The 20,519-nt window shown below is 40.2% G+C and overlaps 1 protein-coding gene across 7 annotated transcripts in view; it reads left to right on the top strand.

The window, feature by feature from the left end:
* Positions 1-20,519, top strand: part of fbrsl1 (fibrosin-like 1) — a 994,182-nt gene that overhangs the window by 847,495 nt on the left and 126,168 nt on the right. For all 7 annotated transcript variants that reach the window (XM_073051929.1, XM_073051934.1, XM_073051933.1 and 4 more), the window contains one exon: positions 8,810-8,858. In XM_073051929.1, coding sequence (XP_072908030.1) covers positions 8,810-8,858 — 49 coding nt within the window. The remainder of the gene's footprint in view (positions 1-8,809; positions 8,859-20,519) is intronic.

Raw genomic sequence — 20,519 nt, 5'->3', positions numbered from 1 at the left:
ATGCAGCAAATTTCCTGGTTAACTTGTCTTTGACCAGTTTGACAAAAATCGTAAAAGCAGTGCAAATTAGGTTTGCATTTGTTTTCCTCCAACTTTATTTTTCCATTCCTCATTCTGGCTCCCCTCTCATCCCTTCTCTTCTCACCTGCCTATCACCTCCTCTGCCCCCTTCCCTTTCTCCTTGATCCACTTACTTCACCTGTCAGATTCCCCCTTCTTCAGTCCTCTCCCTTTTCCACCTATCACTTTTCAGCTTCTCACTTCAAACCACTTGTCTCCCCAATCACTTGGCAGTTTATACTCTTACCCCTCTCCCCCACCTCTTTATTCTGGCGTCTGATTCAAGCACATTTATTATTAAAGTACTTATGCAGTGTACAACCCCGAGATTTGCCATCCCAACAGACAGCTCTGAACCAAAGAAAACCATGGAACCTGTTCAAAGAAATACATCAACCCCCCCTCCCACCCCACATGCAAAACAAAAAGAGCAAAAACACCAAAGCAACCAATTTAAAACCCCACCCCTTTCCTTTCTCCCATGGCCCACTTTCCTCAGTCAGATTCCTCCTGCAGCCCTTTGGCTTTTCCACCTGTCACCTCCCAGCTTCTCATTTCATCCCCCCTTCTCCTCACCTTGTTCTGGCTTTTTTCCCCTTTCCTTTCCAATCCTGATGAAGGATGTCTGCACAAATCATCTGCTGTTTGATCCCCTCCATAGATATCCAGTTCCTCCAGTTTTTTTTCACAAAATACTGGAGGAAATCTGCCATTGCTGGAAATGCAGAGCAACAACCACAAAATGCTGGAGGAATTCAGCAGGCCAGGCAGCATCTATGGAAAAGAGTAAACAGTCGATGTTTCAGGCTGAGACCCTTCATCAGGACTGAAGAATCCTCCAGTATTTGGCATGTTGTTCTGAATTTCCAGCATCTGCAGAATCTTTTGCATTTCACTGTTTTGAAATACATGTGACAAATAAAGCTAATCTTCAGTTGTGTTACCTGGGCTAACAGCCGTCCCTGCTTTTTTTCTTAAATGGTTTTATCTTTTTCTCTCCATGCCTGTCTGTTTTCAATCTCCTTTTATCTGCCTTTCAGTACTTTCTTTTCTCTCTCTTGTCCAGATAATAATTCCAGAAACCCAGCAGCATTTGAAGCCGTACACTGCCAGACAGGCACTCGCTGATTAATCAGTCCTGTACTACCCTGATAGGGTGTTAATTTGTAAAGTTAATGGACAGGCAGCCATGATAAGCTGTAGCAGCTGCTCTGTAGCTGCTGGTGAAGCGAGGGGGAGGTGGGGGATGGGTCGATTTGACACCAACTGGCATCAGACTAATATTTTGGTTGTACGCGAAAAATGCTCGTCGCAGAAGTGTTTAATGTGTTTATAACATAAAAGGCAGTGGAACATGTGTTACAATTTGGAACTAGTTCAAGTGTTGGGGAGGGAGGAGGAGGCGTGTTAGTGATAAAATGCTGCCGTGACTGCGAAATGACATATGTGTACAGAGTGCTGTCTGCAGCCAGCATAATTTTTTACTCCTCCCTTGCCAAGCCTTCCCTTCTGTGCTGTTACACTGATATATGCAGGCACCTTGCGTAGAGAGCAATTCTAGTTATGACACTGCCAAGAGCCCGAGGCATTTTGTACTGCCGCCAGTTCTTGAGTTCATACGGCAGTTTGGTATCTCAATGGAGATGAAGGAAACCAGATCCTTGTATCAGTTCTAGTTTTTAGGAGGGTGTAATGGAAGGGCATTGAATGAAGTGGTAGAGATCGGCTGCTGCAGGAAGCAAACGAGTATCAAGAGATAAAGCAGACACTCCTTGGGGAGTTTTTAAACTACACAGCGACTTTATACTTAACTCCTTTTCCCTCTGTTTCTACAACTGTTTTACCCAGTATAGCTTTGGGGGTTGTGACCTCGGGAGCTTTGAGTGCCCTTCCCTTCGGGGAGTTTTATTGAGCTCAGAGGAAGGCAATTCATAAAGCGTAGCTAATGGGGGGAATTGGGAAGGAAAACTTTGCAGCTGATGGCTCTCCAGAGGGAGTCTGCGGCTTGAGGCCTAATATATGGATGTGCTCAAAGGTCAGGTTTCTGCAGCTTTCTGGGTAGGTTTTTTATTTCCGGAAAGTATAGATATTATAGTAAGCATGTATAAATATGGCTGACTCTGCAAATATGACCCATTGGTACTGCAACCAGCAGATAAGCAATTTTACTGCTTCCAAAGTATGTATACGTTGTTCAACCTTAAGACTCGATTCCTTACAGACAGCCACAAAACAAAGAAACTCAAAAGAACCCATTTTAAAAAAGTGTCGAACACCCGATGTGCAGAGAAAGAAAAAAATAATTGTGCAAGCAACAAAATTAAGAAAATAACACTTAGAACAAAAAAGTGAGTGGTCAGGCACAAAGCCTGGAGCAGCTGGAGCAAGCCTGAGACTCGGTGCGACGAAGAGCAGAGTAAACATCACCGAGCACAGAGCAGAAGCGGCCTGGCCCTTTCCTCTCTGGTCCCCACATCCAGCCCGGTGTGTAAATCATCCAAACATCGGGTCGTTCCTCACCCTCGGACCCAGGCCCAAGTCGCATCGATACACTCTGGGCCTGGACTCCGCTGCCACATTCCAGCCTGTGCCCGACATTTCCAAATCAGCCCAGCACGTCGATCGATCAAACCTCGCTCTTGTTCAAAAGAAAGTATAAATGAAGTATTTGCAGGTTTGCAGAAAAGCTGATAACTTTATGTCAATTCTGCAGCTTAACTAAGTAAAATTAGCATCTACGATTTGCTCATCTGTAAAGGGTCAAGATGATATAGTAAAACTCAATAAAATTGAGGACATTTCTCAGTGAGTTAATGTCACCATGATTGTCATCTGAATGTGAATGATAGCAGGTAGGTTTAGACCATAATTCCATAATACTTGGGAGCAAAATTAGGCCATTCAGCCCATCAAACGGAGGATTTAGACATTAGAGCTTTTATTATGCCATGGACCAATACCATTAAGCAAGGGATCTGTGGACCCCAGGCTGGGAACCTCCTCCTTCCCCCTCCCACTGGAGGGGAAAATACCACAAAATGCTACAGGCGTGTATTAGTTTTGAAACCATCTTAATAAGTAATTGATTTGTCTTTGCATAGCATTCTGTTCAGTTCTGCAAATCTGCTACGAGTCCATGTGGAAGAGCAGTCCTGAAGAAGACTCTCAGCCCAAAACATGAACTTTCATTTCCGTAGATGCTCCCTGACCTGCTGTGAATTTCCAGCATCTGCAGATTTTCTCATGTTTGTGGAAGAGTAAAGTGCCTGTTTTAGTTAGAAAGAGGATCTGATTCTTTAACTATTCAAACCTTATAGTTTGTACGTGGTTATTTTTTCCCATGACTGTTTTTTACTTTTGTAGAAGGCCGAATATATATATTTTTAAAATGGTATTTAGCAATACAAAAAATAGCTGCTGTCTACAAAAGTGCTAAACAGTCATGGGGAGAAATAGCCATTTTTTTAAGAAATGTATTCTCAATCAAGTAATGTTTTGTTTATTTTGTTTAAAAATAATGGCTCATCAGAGTACAACATTGCCATGCTGATACTGAATGTTATAATGTTTTACGTTGTAATCTTGATTTAACATGGGTGAAAGTGCCATCTGGGGAAGCAATTAGATATTTCACAGGATCTTACACAGGAATAATACATCGTTAATAGTGACGAATTCAATGTGTTCACAAAAGAAATGGTTTGCCTTCACAATTTTATGTACTTAAGAGAATTGTATATCATGGTCACAGACTTCCAGCAAATGAAATTCACAGAAGCAGGCCGAGATGCTTCTTGTACTTGTGTTCATAATCTTTTCACATTAAAAGAGATTTTTTTACAATTCAGGCTAACCCTGCGCTTACCTTAGGTTTTTAGCTTCAGACAGAAAATGCAGTAGTTCTCATCCTGAGGGAAATTGTATTCATTTTTTAAAAATAAGTTAATTGCCCTAATAGGACAGCACCTCAAAGAAGCATGCTTAGACTGCTGCTCTACAGTCTCTGCACCTATGACCACGGCTAGGTACAGCTCAAATTTGACAATGACAGAATCTCAGATGGCGGAGTAGACTGGATGGACCGAATTCCCTAATTCTACTCTTGTCTTAGGGTCTTTTGGCTGCGATGAGGCATACAGGAGTAAGAGGTTGGCTGATTGAGTGCTACTGCAACACCAATCTTGCACTTAATGTCAGCAAGATTAAGGAATTGATTGTGGAATTCAGGAAGGGGAAATTAGGGGAACACACACCAGTCTTCATTGAGGGGTCAGTAGTGGAAGGGGTGAGCAGTTTCAAGCTCATGGGCACCAACCTCTCAGAAGATCTAACACATTGTAATCGTGAAGAGGACATGCCAGCAGCTATACTTCATTAGGATCTTGAGGAGATTTGGTTCTTCACCAAAGACCTTTGCAACTTTGTGCAGCTCTGTGGTGGAGAGCGTTATGACTGACTGCATCACCAACTGTCGTGGATCCTCCCCGCCTCCAAGGCACAGGATTGCAAAACACTGCAGAGAGTTGTAGACTCGGCCAGTTCCATCATGGGCACAACCCTCCTTGCTGGAGAAGGCATCTTCAAGAGGCAGTGCCTCAAGAGGGCAACATCCATCACTAAAGGCCCTCATCATCTGGGACATGCCTTCTTTTCATAACTGCCATCAGGCAGAAGATACAGGAGCCGGAGGGCTCGGACTCCATAACTTAGGAATAGCTTCTTCCTCTCCACATTCAGATTTCTGAACAGTCCATAAACACTGCTCATAATTCGTCTTTTGCTAAATGTTATTTAGTTTTGTAAATTATAGTCATTTGCAATGTACTGTTACCACAAAACAACACATTTCATAAGATATACCCGTGTTAGTGATACCTGATTCTGATGTCCTCCATATAGTGCAGTTTTGGTTCTAACCAGGAAAGGAAACTTACAAAAGAAAGTGCTGTGGAGGTTATTGATTCTAGGGCTGACAGGACTATTCTATGAGGGGAGATTATGTTGACTAGGTTTGTATTTAAATGAATGAAGTTTAGAGGCAATCTCATTAAAACTTAGGAAATTCTAATGGGGCTTGACGTAGGGAATATGTTTCCCTTGGTGGGGGAGGGTTGGTTAGAACAGTCATAGCCTCAGAATATTGGTATGACATTTAGCACCGAGATGAGGAATTTCTTTTCTCATATTGCAATGAACCTGCCAAACTCACTACCCAAAAGGCTGTAAGGACAAATGGCTGAATATATTTTAAGAAGGGAATAGATAGTTTTCTAGGCAAAAAATAAATCGAATTATGGGGATATGAAATAGAGGATTAGTCTTATCGAAACTTGGGTATTTCAAGAGAATTAACTTCAGAAATATACTTAACTTATTGGGATGTGATATATCTCTTTACTAGAGATCAGTTGATTATGTCAATTTCATTATCCTATATCAGCATTTTAGTCCAATTTTAAAAATCTTCATGAACTTTTTAAATGTGCATAGAAATGAGTGTCTCCATCTTTTTCCATGCTTATTTTTGATGCATATCTGATGAGTAATGACTTTGTTTACATGTGCTGAGCATATGTTCACCTATTCTCAAGACCTAAAATTATCCTTTGCAGTTGATTTTGATACTTGCAGTCAAAAGGTCTAATTCCTAATGGGAGGTGGAATGAATACTGTGGTACATGATATTCAGCCATACAGATTAGAAATGGTGATGGAGCATTTTATACTGAATTAATGACTGCCTGTACCACAGCTGGTGTTTAGGACAGCAATGAAGGTCCTCCATTTCTTTCTGTCCTCGGCCAGACACCATCGCACACAGATATAGAATGATTCTTCATTGATATTTCCTTAACAATTTTCTTTTTTCTTGACTAGTCAGGATTGTTAGCCCTGAGTTGAACCCCCTGAAGCTGAAGGATCAGTAGACTACTTTTAGTCTGGCTTCTGCCTTTTGGCCTCTTTGACATGGGTGACCCTATCAAGAGCCAAAGCATCAAGCCCTGACTCCAACCGACATAACACTCTGGGCCATTGAGGCACAGCAAACCTCCAAGCCATGACAAGGGTATGGTCATCTTGGAAGTTTAGACTAACAGTTAATGAAAGCACAAATGCTGCAATTTTCCTGAACCAGCATGGAGGGCAGCTTTTTTTTTGTATTTGCACAGATCATCTTTGTTGTTTTTTCAGTCTTTGTGTGTAGTTTTTCATTGATTCTATTGTATTTCTTTGTCTACTGTGAATGCCCAAAAGAAAATGTATCTCAGGTGATCAATACATTCTTTGATGTTAAATACACATTGAACTTTAAACTTTTGTCATGTGGAATGTATAGCTGAAAGGAGATGTTCCCTCCAATCTTTAAAGCAGACTGGGGTTGCATTGCACAATGTTGTAATTGGTCTGTGCTACCAGCTGCCACTGTTAAGTGGGTTAGTACAAATGCTTAGTACTGGTATTCCTCTGCTGGGTCAAAGCAGAAAGCATTATCAGTATCCGAATCAGCTTTAATATCATTAGCACTTGTGATGAAATTTGTTAATTTTGAGGCAGCAGTACAATGCAATACCTAATAGTAGAGAGAAAAAAGAAAACTGAATTACGGTAAATGTTTGTACGTATATATATTTTTCTCACTCCCTTATGGGTGGTGTGTATATGTATTTTTCTTTCAATCTCAGGTCCTCCACTAGAGGGATGGGAGCTTGAAGGTTCAGTACAGTGTCCTTGCTGTTCCTAGTAGTGCACTTTTCTGGACCGTGATCTCAGATGTTGTTCCTGGGGTTTATTGGAACCACTTTCCCAGTCCAAGTGTCATAGCTGCAAGTACTCCTACACTAGGATTACTTGGCTTTAACCTCTTGCATTCTTTCTGTCTGCTCTTTCAAGCCCCGGTATTTCTCCAGCTTCCCATATTCTTTCTTCCTGATGTTTCTGTCAGTTGGGGTTGCCACATCTATTACTATTGCTTTCTTCTGCTCCTTGTCTTATATATACAGAGAGAGATTGTATCTCTCTCTCTATAAATTTATTTTATCATTTTCCATAGATGCTGCTGAGCTTCTCCAGTATCTTGTGTGTGTGTGTGTGTGTTCCTAAAGATTTTATGGTCTGTGGAACAATGAAGAAGTAAAGCGTAGTTAATATGTAGCATTTAACATGATGCTGTTACAGTTTGGGCATTGGGATTAGGAGTTCAGTTCCAATGTCCTCTGTAAGAAAGATGAGATGTCTTTCCTGTGAGCACATGGGTTTCCTCTGGGTGCTCCAGTTTCCTCCCACATTCAAAAGATGTACTAGTTAGTAGATTAATTAGTTATTGTAAATTGTCCTATGATTAGGCTAGGATTAAATCAGTTGGCTGGAAGGGCCTATTTTCACTCTGTATGTCTAAATATAATATACTTCAAAGTCTTAATATCTAACCATTTGCTGGAAATTTACAACTGACCTAGAGATACTGATATTTTCAGTTGAGATTTTGTGTGGATTTTTGTACCGTGGATGGTTGGGGTATGGAGGGCTATGGTCAAGGTGCAGGTCAATGGCAGTAGGGAATTTAAATGGTTTGGCATGGACTAGATGGGCCAAATGGCCTGTTTCTACTATTCTATGACTGTATAAGGCATTATCATTTCTCTATCCTAATGGTTGTTACTTCCGTCTTATAAACATTCATATTCAGATTAAATTATTTAAAAGAATAGCTTTGCTATCCAAAATGTACTTCCTGGGAATATTAAGTTTTATGCCACCCATTAAAATGGACTGTTATTAGACAGGAAAAAAAGTCATACTTTCTGCTTAAGTAGGAAACAGGAGCTTGTAATATCCTTCTCCATTTTAATCGTTTTATTAACCTTGGCATTAAGCAAATAATGTGTAGCCTGCTCATGTTAGCCTGGTTACTTGCGAATCTGGCAGCCACAGATGGTTTTCATTGAAAATCAGCGAGTACAAAAGGCTTACTGAGCTCGACAAGTCAGTTTTAGAACTGGTGGGAAGTCTTCGAATGTGAAACTTGAAGGGAGTTCAATCACGTTGCGCCAAGGAGGTGACTGGATCAAAGTGATGGGGTTAATTGACAAAATGACACTCGCAAAGTAAGCCAGGTCTAAGGGGGATCAAAGAAATTTGCTGAAACATTGCTTGCTGCTGCAACCATTCCACCCAGGCATGCCGCACACAGTCGATGGGTTGTTCTTCCATTTTTTAAAGGATTTACGAAAAGTAGTTTGAGGTCTGCCAGTTGCAAATTCAAGATTTCTGTCAAAGTTGCCATTGTGAATGTTCACAAAATGAATACAAATTGTACATCCTGTAGTGCAAAAAAAGATTGTGGCTGCATTGTGTTTTATGGCTTGTGGGGTGCTTTCTACTCAATGGCTTGACTGTGCCATTTGAAGATAGATATTTGACGAAAATCTGGAGTTTGCATGGAGCCAGATTCTGTTCTTTACCATATTTTGTTTATTCACATGTTTTATTAGATTTTTGTTTTTTAAGACTCTGAACTATTGGCTCTTGGCTTTTGCTACAGCTGTTCCTTCAAGAATTAGATTGGCAGGTTCACCAGGCAAATGAATAATTCTATTGACTTTATGCTTTTTTTAAAGAATTATTTCTTTTGTGGCCTTTTGATGGCAAAATACTTCCCTCTACTGGTGTTTCTTAAGTAATGCATTGGATATAATTTTTTTTTAATTTAACATATCTTAACATGTACTGTATTTTATTTTTCCCACAGGCATCAGATGTAGGCTCAGAGAAACTCTTTTCACCTGCAGCAAGTAAAGGTATGTTTATGCTCCCATTCAGAGAGCAATTTCAGTTATGAAAACTCAAATTTTGTTCATTGAATTGAAGTATCAAGGATTAGTATTTTTTAAACTAGTTTTATGTTTGTTTTTGGACTGCATTTCCCAAAAAAAACCTCAAGATCAGCAGTGGGTGGCTAATTGCTAGGGAGCATCTTAAAGTTGATTGGCTAAACCTCCTTTCTGGTTCGTTGGACAGATAATATATAACTTTATAATCAAAATTTATAAGTACACAATTAATATTCTTCCTGACACTTCAAGGTCAGAGTTTCAGTCCCAAATCATGGCTTATTATAAAATCTGACTCCTAGTATTCAAAGTTGTTCCTGTGTGTTGCATAAAATGACCATTTTTATGATTATTTATTGAGACATGCTCAGCTAGCTCTATTTTACATTAAAGTCTGGTTTCCATACGTGGTGTACTCACAATGATGTTTCACTAATGAAATTACAAATCTTGTATATGCTTAATATCTTTGCACATTTCAACTTACTGCCTATTATACTACTGGCGTTCAGGGCAGCGATATCTGGCGGTGTTAGGGCTTCCTTCGTGTTAGTAGCTCAGTTTTCACTGTTGTCAGTCTTGTAAGTCCCAAGTGGTTATTTGGGAATACTATCCCACTCAGATGTAGAAGGATTCTTCAGTGTTGTTTCTGTAACTATTTTGTTTGACCAGTCAGGGTTGTTAGCCTTGAGCTGAACCCCCAAGCCTGCAGGACTGGTAGACCACTCTTAGTTTGGCCTCTACCCTTTGACCTGATAGGTATGGGTGACCCTACCAAGAGCAAATGCATAAAGTCCTGACTTCAGCCAAATTCGCTCTCTGGGTCATTGAGGCACGCAAGCCTCCAAACCCGACAGCAAGGTTGTGGTCCTCTGAGGGGAACACATTACAAGAAAAAAGTTAATTCCTCAGTCCTTGAGCATTGGAATAAATTTAACTGGAAAATTGTGCAGCCACTGATCCTAGAAGCTTCCCATTTATATTACTGAATTAAAAACTTGAGTTTTTTGAATCCTACAAAATACTGTTAGTGCTATATTGTTTACAAGTACAATGTCTGTGTATTTCATTACATTTTTCATATGCAGACAAAAATTTAAACGGCTTTAGTTATTAGCCATCTACCTATCTAGAATAGATAGGTACATTTTATTATGTAATTAGTTGGTTCATCCCATCATCCCTACTGGGACATAGGCAGCCAATTGTCAAAGTTGTCTGTCCTAGGCTAGTGTTTCAAGTTGTCTCAAGGTGTAGCCAATCTTCTTGATGGTTCAAGGTTGCCTCGTCAGGTGTTCTTTGGGCAGCCTCTGTGGAAGGGTGATCAGCCATGTGGCTTCTACAGACTTGCGGGTTTCACCACATAACATTATGAATTGTATGGGTGAAGATCCTTCCTCTCCCAGGGATGAGGTCTTTGGAGCTTCTGTTGGTGTTTCAATATCTCTGTATCTTTGGGTTTTTTTTCTGGATGGGGTTGCTAGCCCCATGCCCAAGTCTCCTCCTCTTGTAGCTGGGCTTAGGACTGTCCATGGCAGAGTTACAGTACTGTGCAATACATCTATATTATAGAGAGAGAGCTAGGGTGCCTATGACCTTTGCACAATACTGCATATTATGTCTTTCCAGTTACCAAATAACTAATACTACTGAGTTAATGCAAAGCTAAGTACTTTTATTTCTGTTTTCCCACAACCTTTCTATCTTAACTGGTATACAATACTATACAAACGTCTTGGGCATCCTAGCTGTATATATGTGCCTAACTTCTGCACATTTCTGTACATTTTATAAGTAGCCATTCAAAGTACATAAAGGCCACCATATGCACCCTGAGATTAATTTTCTTGCTGGCATATTCAGTGAAAATGATAGAATCAGTGAAAGACCACACCAACTTGAGCGTTCAACTAGTGTGCAAAAGACGACAAACTGTGCAATTGCAAGAGAAAATAAAATAAGCAATAAGTATCGAGAACATGAGATGAAGAGTCCTTGAAAAGGAGTCCATAGCTTGTGGGAACAGTTCATTGATGGAGTGAGTGAAATTATCCCCTTTGGTTCAATATCCTAGTAGCTGAGGGATAATAACTTTTCCTGAACTCATCTGATGGCAGCAGTGAGAAGGGAGCATGGCCTGGGTGGTGGGGACTCACGATGATGAATGCTGCTTTTCTGCAACAGTACGCATTGATGGGGTGAGCTTTACCATGATGGACTGGGCTGTGATGCAGTACTCTCCACTATATATATGTCAAAGTTTTAAATGTCATGCCAAATCTTCACAAGAGGTGTTGCTGTGCTTTCTTCATAATGGCACTTGCATGCTGGACCCAAAATGGATCCTCTGAAGTGATAACATTGAGGAATTTAAAGTTGCGACCCTCTCCACCTCTGATCCTCCAATGAGGACTGGCTCATGAACCTCTGGTTTCATCCTCCTTGAAGTCAATAATCAGATGCTTGGTCTTGCTGACATTGAGAAATAGCTTGTTCTGGCACCACTCAGCCAGATTCTCCATCTCCCTCCTATGCTGATGTAGCTCCACAGCTGTATGCTATGTCATTTAATTATGGTAATAAATATCCTGTTTGTCAGCTCTGCTGTGGGCCCTACAAAATCTCTCCTTTTGAGTCACTCTTTCAGTCCTTTATCTTTTTGACCAAGTGACTTTCCCAGTATCTCCCTGAGTAGTTTGGCATCAGATTTGGTTTGATATCATTCCTGTCCACATGGAGTATTCAATGGAATCAAGTATTGTACTAATGCTAATTTTTAAAATTTGTGTGTAACATCTGGTATTTTGGGAAAAAAATGTGGTCTGCTTTTACAAGCTTTCCCCCCTTGTTTTTGAGGATGAAATAAATATTTTCGAACAATGTTGATTAAATTTTAATGAAGGTGAACTTTGTGGTTTGTCTCTTTTGGATAAAGTTGCTTGGCTGCAACCATTCTTTCTCAAAATAAAAGGTTACAAAATGCCTGTGGGGCCTTGGTTTCTTTTCCCTCCCCTAGACGATTAGCTCTAATGTAGCAAATTCCAGCAGTTACACATACAAATAGTCGATGGTAGAACATAACTGATTTATTCAATCTTCAGTTTATGTTACACAGACCAAATGCCCTGCAGGAGCATGAAACACATTAATAAGAAATGATTCTGCGGAAAGCCCATTTATTTGAAGTGGGACCATTTCTGAAGTGATGAGTGAGGTAGTTTAGTTTACAGCTGGGAACAATTAAGGTGTAAGTTTCTGCAAAGTGCTTCCATTTTACAAATATCTTTTGTCGGCTGCATTGTTCTGACATCTTGTGTCCAACTGCTTCGCTTCCATTTCCCATCTCCTGTTCAGAATCAGAATTGGTTTTAATATAGCCAGCATATGTTGGTGATATTAAACTGTTGCTACTTTGCGGCAGCAGTACAATGCAGTGCATGACAAACGCAAGCAAGCTGAATTGCTGTATGTGTGTGTGTATATTGGAAGTTTTTTCTAGATTTGTGAGTATAGATATAGATACTGGAGAGAAATTGAATGGCAGAGGGGAAGAAAGTGTTCCTGAATTGTTGAGTGTGTGCCTTCAGGCTTCTGTACCTCCTTCCTGATGGCAACTATGAGAAGAAGGCATGTCCTGGGTGATGGGGATCCTTAATGATGGACCCTGCCTTTTTGAGGTATCGCTCCTTGAAGATGTTCTGGATACTATGCAGACAAGTGCCCATGGTGGAGCTGACATGAGTTTACAACTCAATACAGCTTACTTCGATCCTGTGCAGTTTCCCCTTACCAGACAGTGATGCAGCCAGTCAGAATGCTTTCCATGGTACATCTATAGAAATTTTCAAGTATTTTAGGTGTCTTCCTATTATTTTATCTCAAGCTCTTTGCGCTTCCCCAGCCAAACAGTCCTTTAGGCTGTGCTTTTAATGGCACAAGACGGTAGGGGTGGGATTAGAATCTGGCTATGCAGATGAGTTGAAGTAGGGTGAGACAAAAATCAGATGAAGCCAAAGCCCATCAGTCCATGAGGCCTGTTTCTGTACTGCAGCCTCTATATTTTAATATACCTTGCATTATTTATAAATGTATGCAATGCATTAGTACTTTCAGTCAATCTCAAAGAAATGCATGCCTCTGGCTATAGCTGACAAGCCTGCTATTCATTTTAATTTGGCTATCTTTCCTCATTAATGAACTCTGCATAGCATGTTGAGGCACAGTAAGTTACAACATAAAGGTAGGATCCATAATTCAGTGCACAAGTGTACTGGCCATATCATTAAGTACTGTTTTATCAGGTTATCACTCTGTGGAGCGATCCCATTGTAAACCTACCAAAAGGTTAGAAGGAATATTTGTATTTAAACGGTCCATTTCCAGGTCTCAAAGCAGCATCTCAAAAAAATCTTTCAATAAATTTGTCTGAAAAATAAGGAATTGCTACTGCATAGACAAATGGAAGCAAATTGCATGCAACAAAATCACAGAAGTAAGCCATAATTACAATACACAACGTATTTGTATAATGACACAGGGACAGTACCCTGCTGCTTACTTCCAGAATGGCTGTGTTTAAGCAAACATTGTAAAGTATGCCTCTTTTAAAAGAATTTATCAAATATGATTTTAGTTCTCAGTCTGGTTTACCCTTGGGACATAAAATCAAACTTTAATATGTCATTTTGGTGTCTTTATTATGGGTTCATGCAGCAGCTTTTGAAAGATGAGTTTTACACTTTTTTTTGTCTAAGGAAGTAAATTTAAGTTTTAGTGGCTTCATCTTGTGCCTAAATGGCAATAATCTAACAAAGAGTAATGGGTACAGCCTAGACCATCACGGGCAAAGCCTTCCCCACCAGTGAGCATATCTACTTGGTGCGCTGTTATAGGAAAGCAGCATCTATCATCAGGGGCCCCCATCATCCAGGAGATGCTCTCGTTTTGCTGCTGCCATCAGAAAGAAAAGTACAAGAGCCTCAGGACTCTTACCACCAGGTTCAGGAGTAGTTATTACCCCTCAACCATCGGGCTCTTGAACCAAAGGGGACAACTTCACTTGCCCCATCGTTGAAATGTTCCCACAACCTGTGGACTCGCTTTCAAGGGCTTTTCATCTCATGTTCTCAATATTTATTGCTTAATTATTATTGTTTCTTTTTCTTTTTGTATTTATAGTTTGTCTTTTCCACACTAGTTGCCCACCACATTGCTGAGGTCTTTCATTGATTCTATTATGGTTAATGGATTTATTGAGTATGCCCACAAGAAAATGAATCTTAGCGTTGTTTCTGGTGACATACGTGTATTTTAATAAATTTACTTTGAATTTTGAAATCTTGTTAATTTTGTTCCTCTTTTATATTTTGTGTAACTTTAAATTGGAGAATGATTTAAGAGCAATTGTTCTTCAAGAAGTTGCCATTTGAGCAAAGGACTCAGTTCTTCATTCATTCATTTGTAAGCACTGCATTTAGTGGCCATCCTACTTGCAGTTGGGATGCTTGCAGAAAATACCGCCTTGAATCTTTATAGTATGGTTGCTCAAGGACACTCATGGTATAGTTCAAAGAGGAAATCAGGATATTGATTTTGTAGAATGAATGACAATATATTTCCAAATTGCACTGGATTTTGAGGTTTAGTGTTCAGGGTCCTCATCCAGGGTTGTCATTTGTCATCATTGGTGAGTCCTGGGGTAGGTACCGAAGATTGAAGCCTGGAAATCAATCGGCTCACAATGTTGGCACCAGATTGTATGGCGACACATGCTCTCCCCAGGTGCTGGTTTTAGACACAACTGACCCACTTCCTGAGTAACAGGCACAAAATGGTGGTCGAACTCAGCAGGTCAAGTAGCATCTATGGAGAGGAATAAACAGTCAACTTTTCAGGCCGAGACCCTTCATCAGAATCCATTTTGCTATATGTTTTGATGTACATGTGATAAATAAATCTGAATCTGAAATTACAATGCTTGGATTTTGAAAGGAACTTCAAGATGAAGTATCAAGAAAGGTCTTGGCCCAAAACGTCGACTGTACTTCTTCCTATAGATGCTGCCTGGCCTGCTGCATTCCACCAGCATTTTGTGTGTGTTGCTATCAAGTGCATGTTGTCTTTGTCTTTTTGGTAGTTGAGGGTTTTGCATTTGTAGCCAGAGAAACTTGGACAACTTATGTTGGGTTGTCTTTTATAAATCGTTGACATTACAACTAGAATTGATGTTAAAAGTTCAGGGTAGTGAATGAAGTGCTGGTCAAGTTGACTGCTTTGTGTTGATAAGTTGGAGCTTCTTGAACATTATTGTGATGCCATTACCCACACAAGCTGAAATTGCACCTTTTTGGTGGTGAAAAGGTGTGAAGTTCGGAAGTGAGCTGCTATTGTTAAAGGAGCCTGTTCTATGACTTGATGCAATAGCCACAATATGACTTGTGCTATCAAGTTTCTGATCTGATGAATTTACACCAGTTCTAAATGTTGGTGGAGGACTTACTGCTCAATATCTAGAAGAGGAAGTTGGTTAGGTGTAGTTTGCCGCTGTGTTAGCATCAAAGGTCAGTCTTCAAGTCAGGGAGCTCAGACAAATGACACAAAGACTACACATCAAAACAGCGAACTGCTGGTTTCCTGCTCCCATTTGTTGCAGGAACAACCTGTGTGTGTGTGTGTGTGTGTGTGTGTTCAAAGTGTTGGGATGGACAGTAGTTTTTTGATGGGCTCTAGATCACGGTCACTTCGGGGACTTTGCTATTGCTTGCACAGTACTTTTGCTGGAGCAAGTAGGGTAGGGGGGAGAGTTGCTGCTTTTGCTGCTGCTTGTGTGTGGGAGAAAGGGGACTTAGAATTCTGACGTTTCTATCATTCATTTTTTGGGGTTTGTTGTTTCGTGGATGTCTGTGCAGAGTAAGAATTTCAAGTTGTCTACTGTATACATCCTCTGTTATTAAATTGAGCCATTAAACCATTATTAGCTGAAGTCTAAATGTTTTCCAGGACAACTTTATTTTCTAAGTAGTTGTGAATAGAACTGAATAATACATCCTTAAGTAAATATACATACTTCAGAGCACTTCATTTTCTATTTTAGTGCCTTGATACATGGATGTCAAGCAGAATAACTTGCCTCTCCCTTCTCTGGCTTTCACTCCTGCCACTTTGAGAGTCAAGAATTAAATGCTGTGTGTCGTCTTCTGCTACTATAGCCCTTCAAAGTTCAACATATTGTGCGTTCAGAGATGCAGTTCTGCACACCAACGTGTGGTGATCTACTCCTTTGCCCATATTTGGATCAAATCTATAATGAGGTCAGGAATGCATGGTCCTGGTTGAATCTAATGTAAGATCACTGATCAGGTCAGTAGGTGCTGCTTGATAATACTGTCAACCACACTTCCTATCACTTAAAAGTTTGTGAGTAAGCCAAGGGAACAGAAATTGCCTAGGTTTTTTTCCCCCTTTTTTTGGGTAATTTTTTTTTGTTTAATTTTTTCCCCCTTGGGACAGAACAGATCTGGCATTTTCCATGTTTTTTCGATACTGCTGATGTTAGCAAAGAATCTGCCTGGTACATAATTTAACATGTAATTGTGCATTTAAGAACTTTAATTCTGATTGAGGATTTTTTTTAAAATTGGCATTGTGTAATAATCTGGCCTTTGAATTTAAGCCACGTACAACAGAAAAGCAGGCTCTTCTGCCCACATGTCTGTGCTAACCTTAATGCCCATTCAACAACATTAGGACTGTACTCTTAAATAATGACATCAACTATTGCTCGCAGGAGTAAATTAGCACTGTTAAAAGGTTTGTGATGAAAATCAGTTGGTTTTTCATCATTAGTAGATTGTGGATAAATGCACCATTCACCTTTCTGGCTTCAGTGACTTGTTGAAACAGGATTCGTATCACAGTCGTATGTCGTGCAATTTGTTTTGCTTCAGCAGTAAAACTATGTGTGTGTGTATACTATATTCACTGCTATATTCAGTAGTGCAAAAAGAGGGCAAAAAATGAGGGAATGCATATGGATTCATTCTTCATTCAGAAATTTGATGGAGGGGAGGAAGCTGTTCCTGGAACATTGAGTATGTCTCTTCCGGCTCTTGTACCACCTCCCTGATGGTAGCAATGAGAAGAGGGCATGTCCTGGATGGTGGGGGTCTCTAATGATTGATGCTGTCTTTCTGAGGCTTTTGAAGATGTCCTGGATGCTGGGAAGCTAGTGACCATGATGGAGTTTCTGCAGCTTATTCTGATCCTGTGCAGTGGCCCCTCCATATCAGATGGTAATGCAACCAGTTAGACTGCTCTTCACAGTACATCTGTAGAAACTTGTGACTGTCTTTTGTAACACACCAAGTCTCCTCAAACTCCTAATGAAATCTAGTCGCTGTTGCACTTTTTTTTATAATTGCTTCAATACGTTGGGCCCAGGATAGATCTTTGGATGTTGATTCCCAGGAACTCGAAATACCATTCCCACTGCTGATCTCTATCACCAACCCCTCAAAGCACTTCATCACAGTGGGCATAAGTGCTACGAGACGATAGTCATTGAGGCAGGTTACCTTACTCTTTTTAGGCACCAGTATAATTGAAGCCTGCTTGAAGCACGTGAATACTTCAGACTGCTGAAGTGGGAGGTTAAAGTTGTTAGCAAACACTACAGCCAGTTGATCAGCACATCTTTAGTACTCAGTCAGATATCCTATCCAGGCTGGATGCTTTCTGAGGGTTCACCCTCCTGAAGGATGCTCTTATGTCAGCCTCAGATTGAAATCACTTGAATGTATTTTAACACTCCAACTAATTGGTTGGCAAAGATTTTCAGTGCCCGACCAATTACACCATCAGGGCCTGGCACCTTATGAGGGTTCACCCTCTCAAAAAATGGTATGACATTAGCCTTTGAGACAGAGATCACAAGGCCACCAGATGCTGCAGGGATTTACACAGGTGTAGATTTATTCTACCTTTCAAAGCATGCATAAAAGGTGTTGAACTCATCTGGGAGTGAAGCATCATAGCCATTCATGATGTTAAGTTTCTCTTTGTAGATCTTGAAACTTTGCCAGCACTGATGTGCATCCGATTCCATAACTAACTTCAATTGAATTTATTTTTTTGCTCTTAAAATAGCCTTCATTAGGCATACCTGGACTTCTTGCCCTAAATGACAACTGTCTGATGGACAGAAACTAGAATTCTGACCCAGATTTGTAAAAGATTTGTTTTTTTGCAAAAGGCAACGTTTGCTTTTATTTTGGGGAAAAAATCTGATCTTGGTAGGGATGATGCATTCCAAAATTTTTCAGAATCTTCCTGCAAGTCTCTGTTCAAGTCAGTTTAAAATAGTGTCTTGTTTGAAGAACCTGACTCTTGCAATGCAAATTATTAGTAAAATGTACCACAGGTCTAATTATTTTGGAAGGGTCTTCAAGCTGTGGCAGTTTTACTTTTGTTCTGTTAACAGGCTGTCTGGACTTTTTATGGAAGTCATATTGTTGGCAGTATTGTAGACCACCAATGGATGTTTTGTTTTCGTCCCATAACCAAGCACATTTTTTCCCCTTTGGGATGCATGTAGCTTGAATGGGGAATGTTTTGGCTTCACAAAAATCTTGGGAATTTTGTGTATGTGTAGTAAGTCGGGTAAAAAGAAAGGCAATGCCCCAGTCGTCACTATTAGCGGGGACATTTTTTGCCTTGTCACAGCAGCAGGTAAGTTTATTGTTCCTTGACCAGCTGCTTCAGCTTGTCCATTCAATCTAATTGCAGATGAAGTTCTGAACATATTATCCCCTTTTAAATCTCCTAAAATTAGACATTGGAGATATGCAGAAGCTAACTATTGATCCAATTTTTAAAAATGCTAGCGTGAATTGGAGTAGGTGAAATGATTTAAAATCGAGCCTCAACCTAGCTTGAGCCTGCAAGTCGTTTTTTTTTTTGTGTGATTAATGATTGATCACTGATTAATCTGAGTTGCAGTCTTTAGTACAATTTTTAGGAATTATATTGAATTGAATCTTCACTGTGTCAGCAAGAGTAAATCCAGGAAGCTTAGAGGATTATAATGCTTCAACGCAGATGACATTTTAAGTTATTGTTTCCATGAATTTACCAGTCCAGCTTATTTTGTTCATACATTGGCAGATTCAGCAGTATAAACTGTAGCAGGCTCAAGCTAGGTTTTAAATCATTTTAACTGATCCTTGTAGAGGGATTGGAAGTGGAAGAGGTGAGTAGTTTCAAGTTCCTGGGTGTCAATAACTCTGAAAATCTAACCTGGTCCCAACATATCGATGCAACTACAAAGACGGCAGCTATATTTCATCAGGAGTTTGAGGCGATTTGGTTTATCATCCTACACCGGAAACTTCCACAGATATACTGTGGAGAGCATTCTGATTGGCTGCATCGCCATCTGGTACGGGGGTGGGGGGAGCTCCTGCACAGGATCGGAGCAAGCTGCAGAGAGTTGTAAAAATTAGTCAGCTTCATCATAGGTATTGGCCTCTGCAGTTTCCAAGAAACCTTCAAGGAGGAATGCTTCAGTAAAGTGGCTTCCATCATCAAGGACCCTCACCACCAGGACATGCCCTCTCATTGTTACCATTGTGGAGGAGATACAGAAGCCTGAAGGTGTACATTCAAATGTTCAGGAACAGCTTCTTTCCCTCTGCTATTTAATTTCAGAATGGGCATTAAACCCATGACCACAACCTCACTACTTATTTTTTAACTTCTGTTTTTTTTTTGCACTACTTATCTTCATTTGACTATTTAATATACATATGTATTCAGGTTTTTTCCTCTTATTATTATGTATTGTATAGTTGCCATAAAGTTAACAAATGTCACAACATATGCTGGTGATAATGAATCTGGTTCTGTATATCCACTGTTTTGCCAGTGTTTTTAAATGGCTTAGAATTTTAACAAAGCTGTATTTTAAGGTGGTTTCAATAGATTAGATGACCATTTAAAACCAGACAGGTATAGTCTATAAACTCTGCAGTTTAGAAATAATTGGGCTTATGCAAAAATCTAATAGAGAAGACCTCTGCAAAACATACAAAATGCTGGAGGAACTCAGCAGGTCAGGCAACGCCTATGGAAATGAAGAAACGGCTGATGTTTAATGCTGAAAACTTTCAGGAGGGAAGCGAAGGGGAAGTTGCCAGGATAAAAAGGTGGGGAGGGAAGGGAAGGAGGACAGTTAGGTGTTAGGTAAAGCCAGCTGGGTGGCAAAGGTGAAGGACTGGAGAAGGAATTTGATAGAGGTGAACTACAGGAGAAAGGGAAGGAGGAGGTTACTTGAGGAGGTGATAGGCAGTTGCGAAGAGGCCAGAGTGGAAATAGAAGAAGAGGGGAGGGGGAAGGAAATTTTTTTTACTGGAAGGAGAATTCGATATTCATGCCATAAGGTTAGAGGCTACCTAGATGGAATACAAGGTGCCCAAGGATGGCCTTATCTTGGCACAGGAGGAAGCCATGGACTGACATGTTGGAATAGGAATGGGAATTGGAATTAAAATGCTTAGCCACCAGGAAATCCCGCTGTAGGAGAGTGGAGCGGAGGTATTTAACAAAGCGGGGTCCCAGTGACAATCTCTTGTT

This window comes from Hemitrygon akajei, chromosome 7 (genome assembly GCF_048418815.1).
Source record: "Hemitrygon akajei chromosome 7, sHemAka1.3, whole genome shotgun sequence".
Taxonomy (NCBI): domain Eukaryota; kingdom Metazoa; phylum Chordata; class Chondrichthyes; order Myliobatiformes; family Dasyatidae; genus Hemitrygon; species Hemitrygon akajei.
This window is presented reverse-complemented; position numbering and strand designations above follow the sequence as displayed.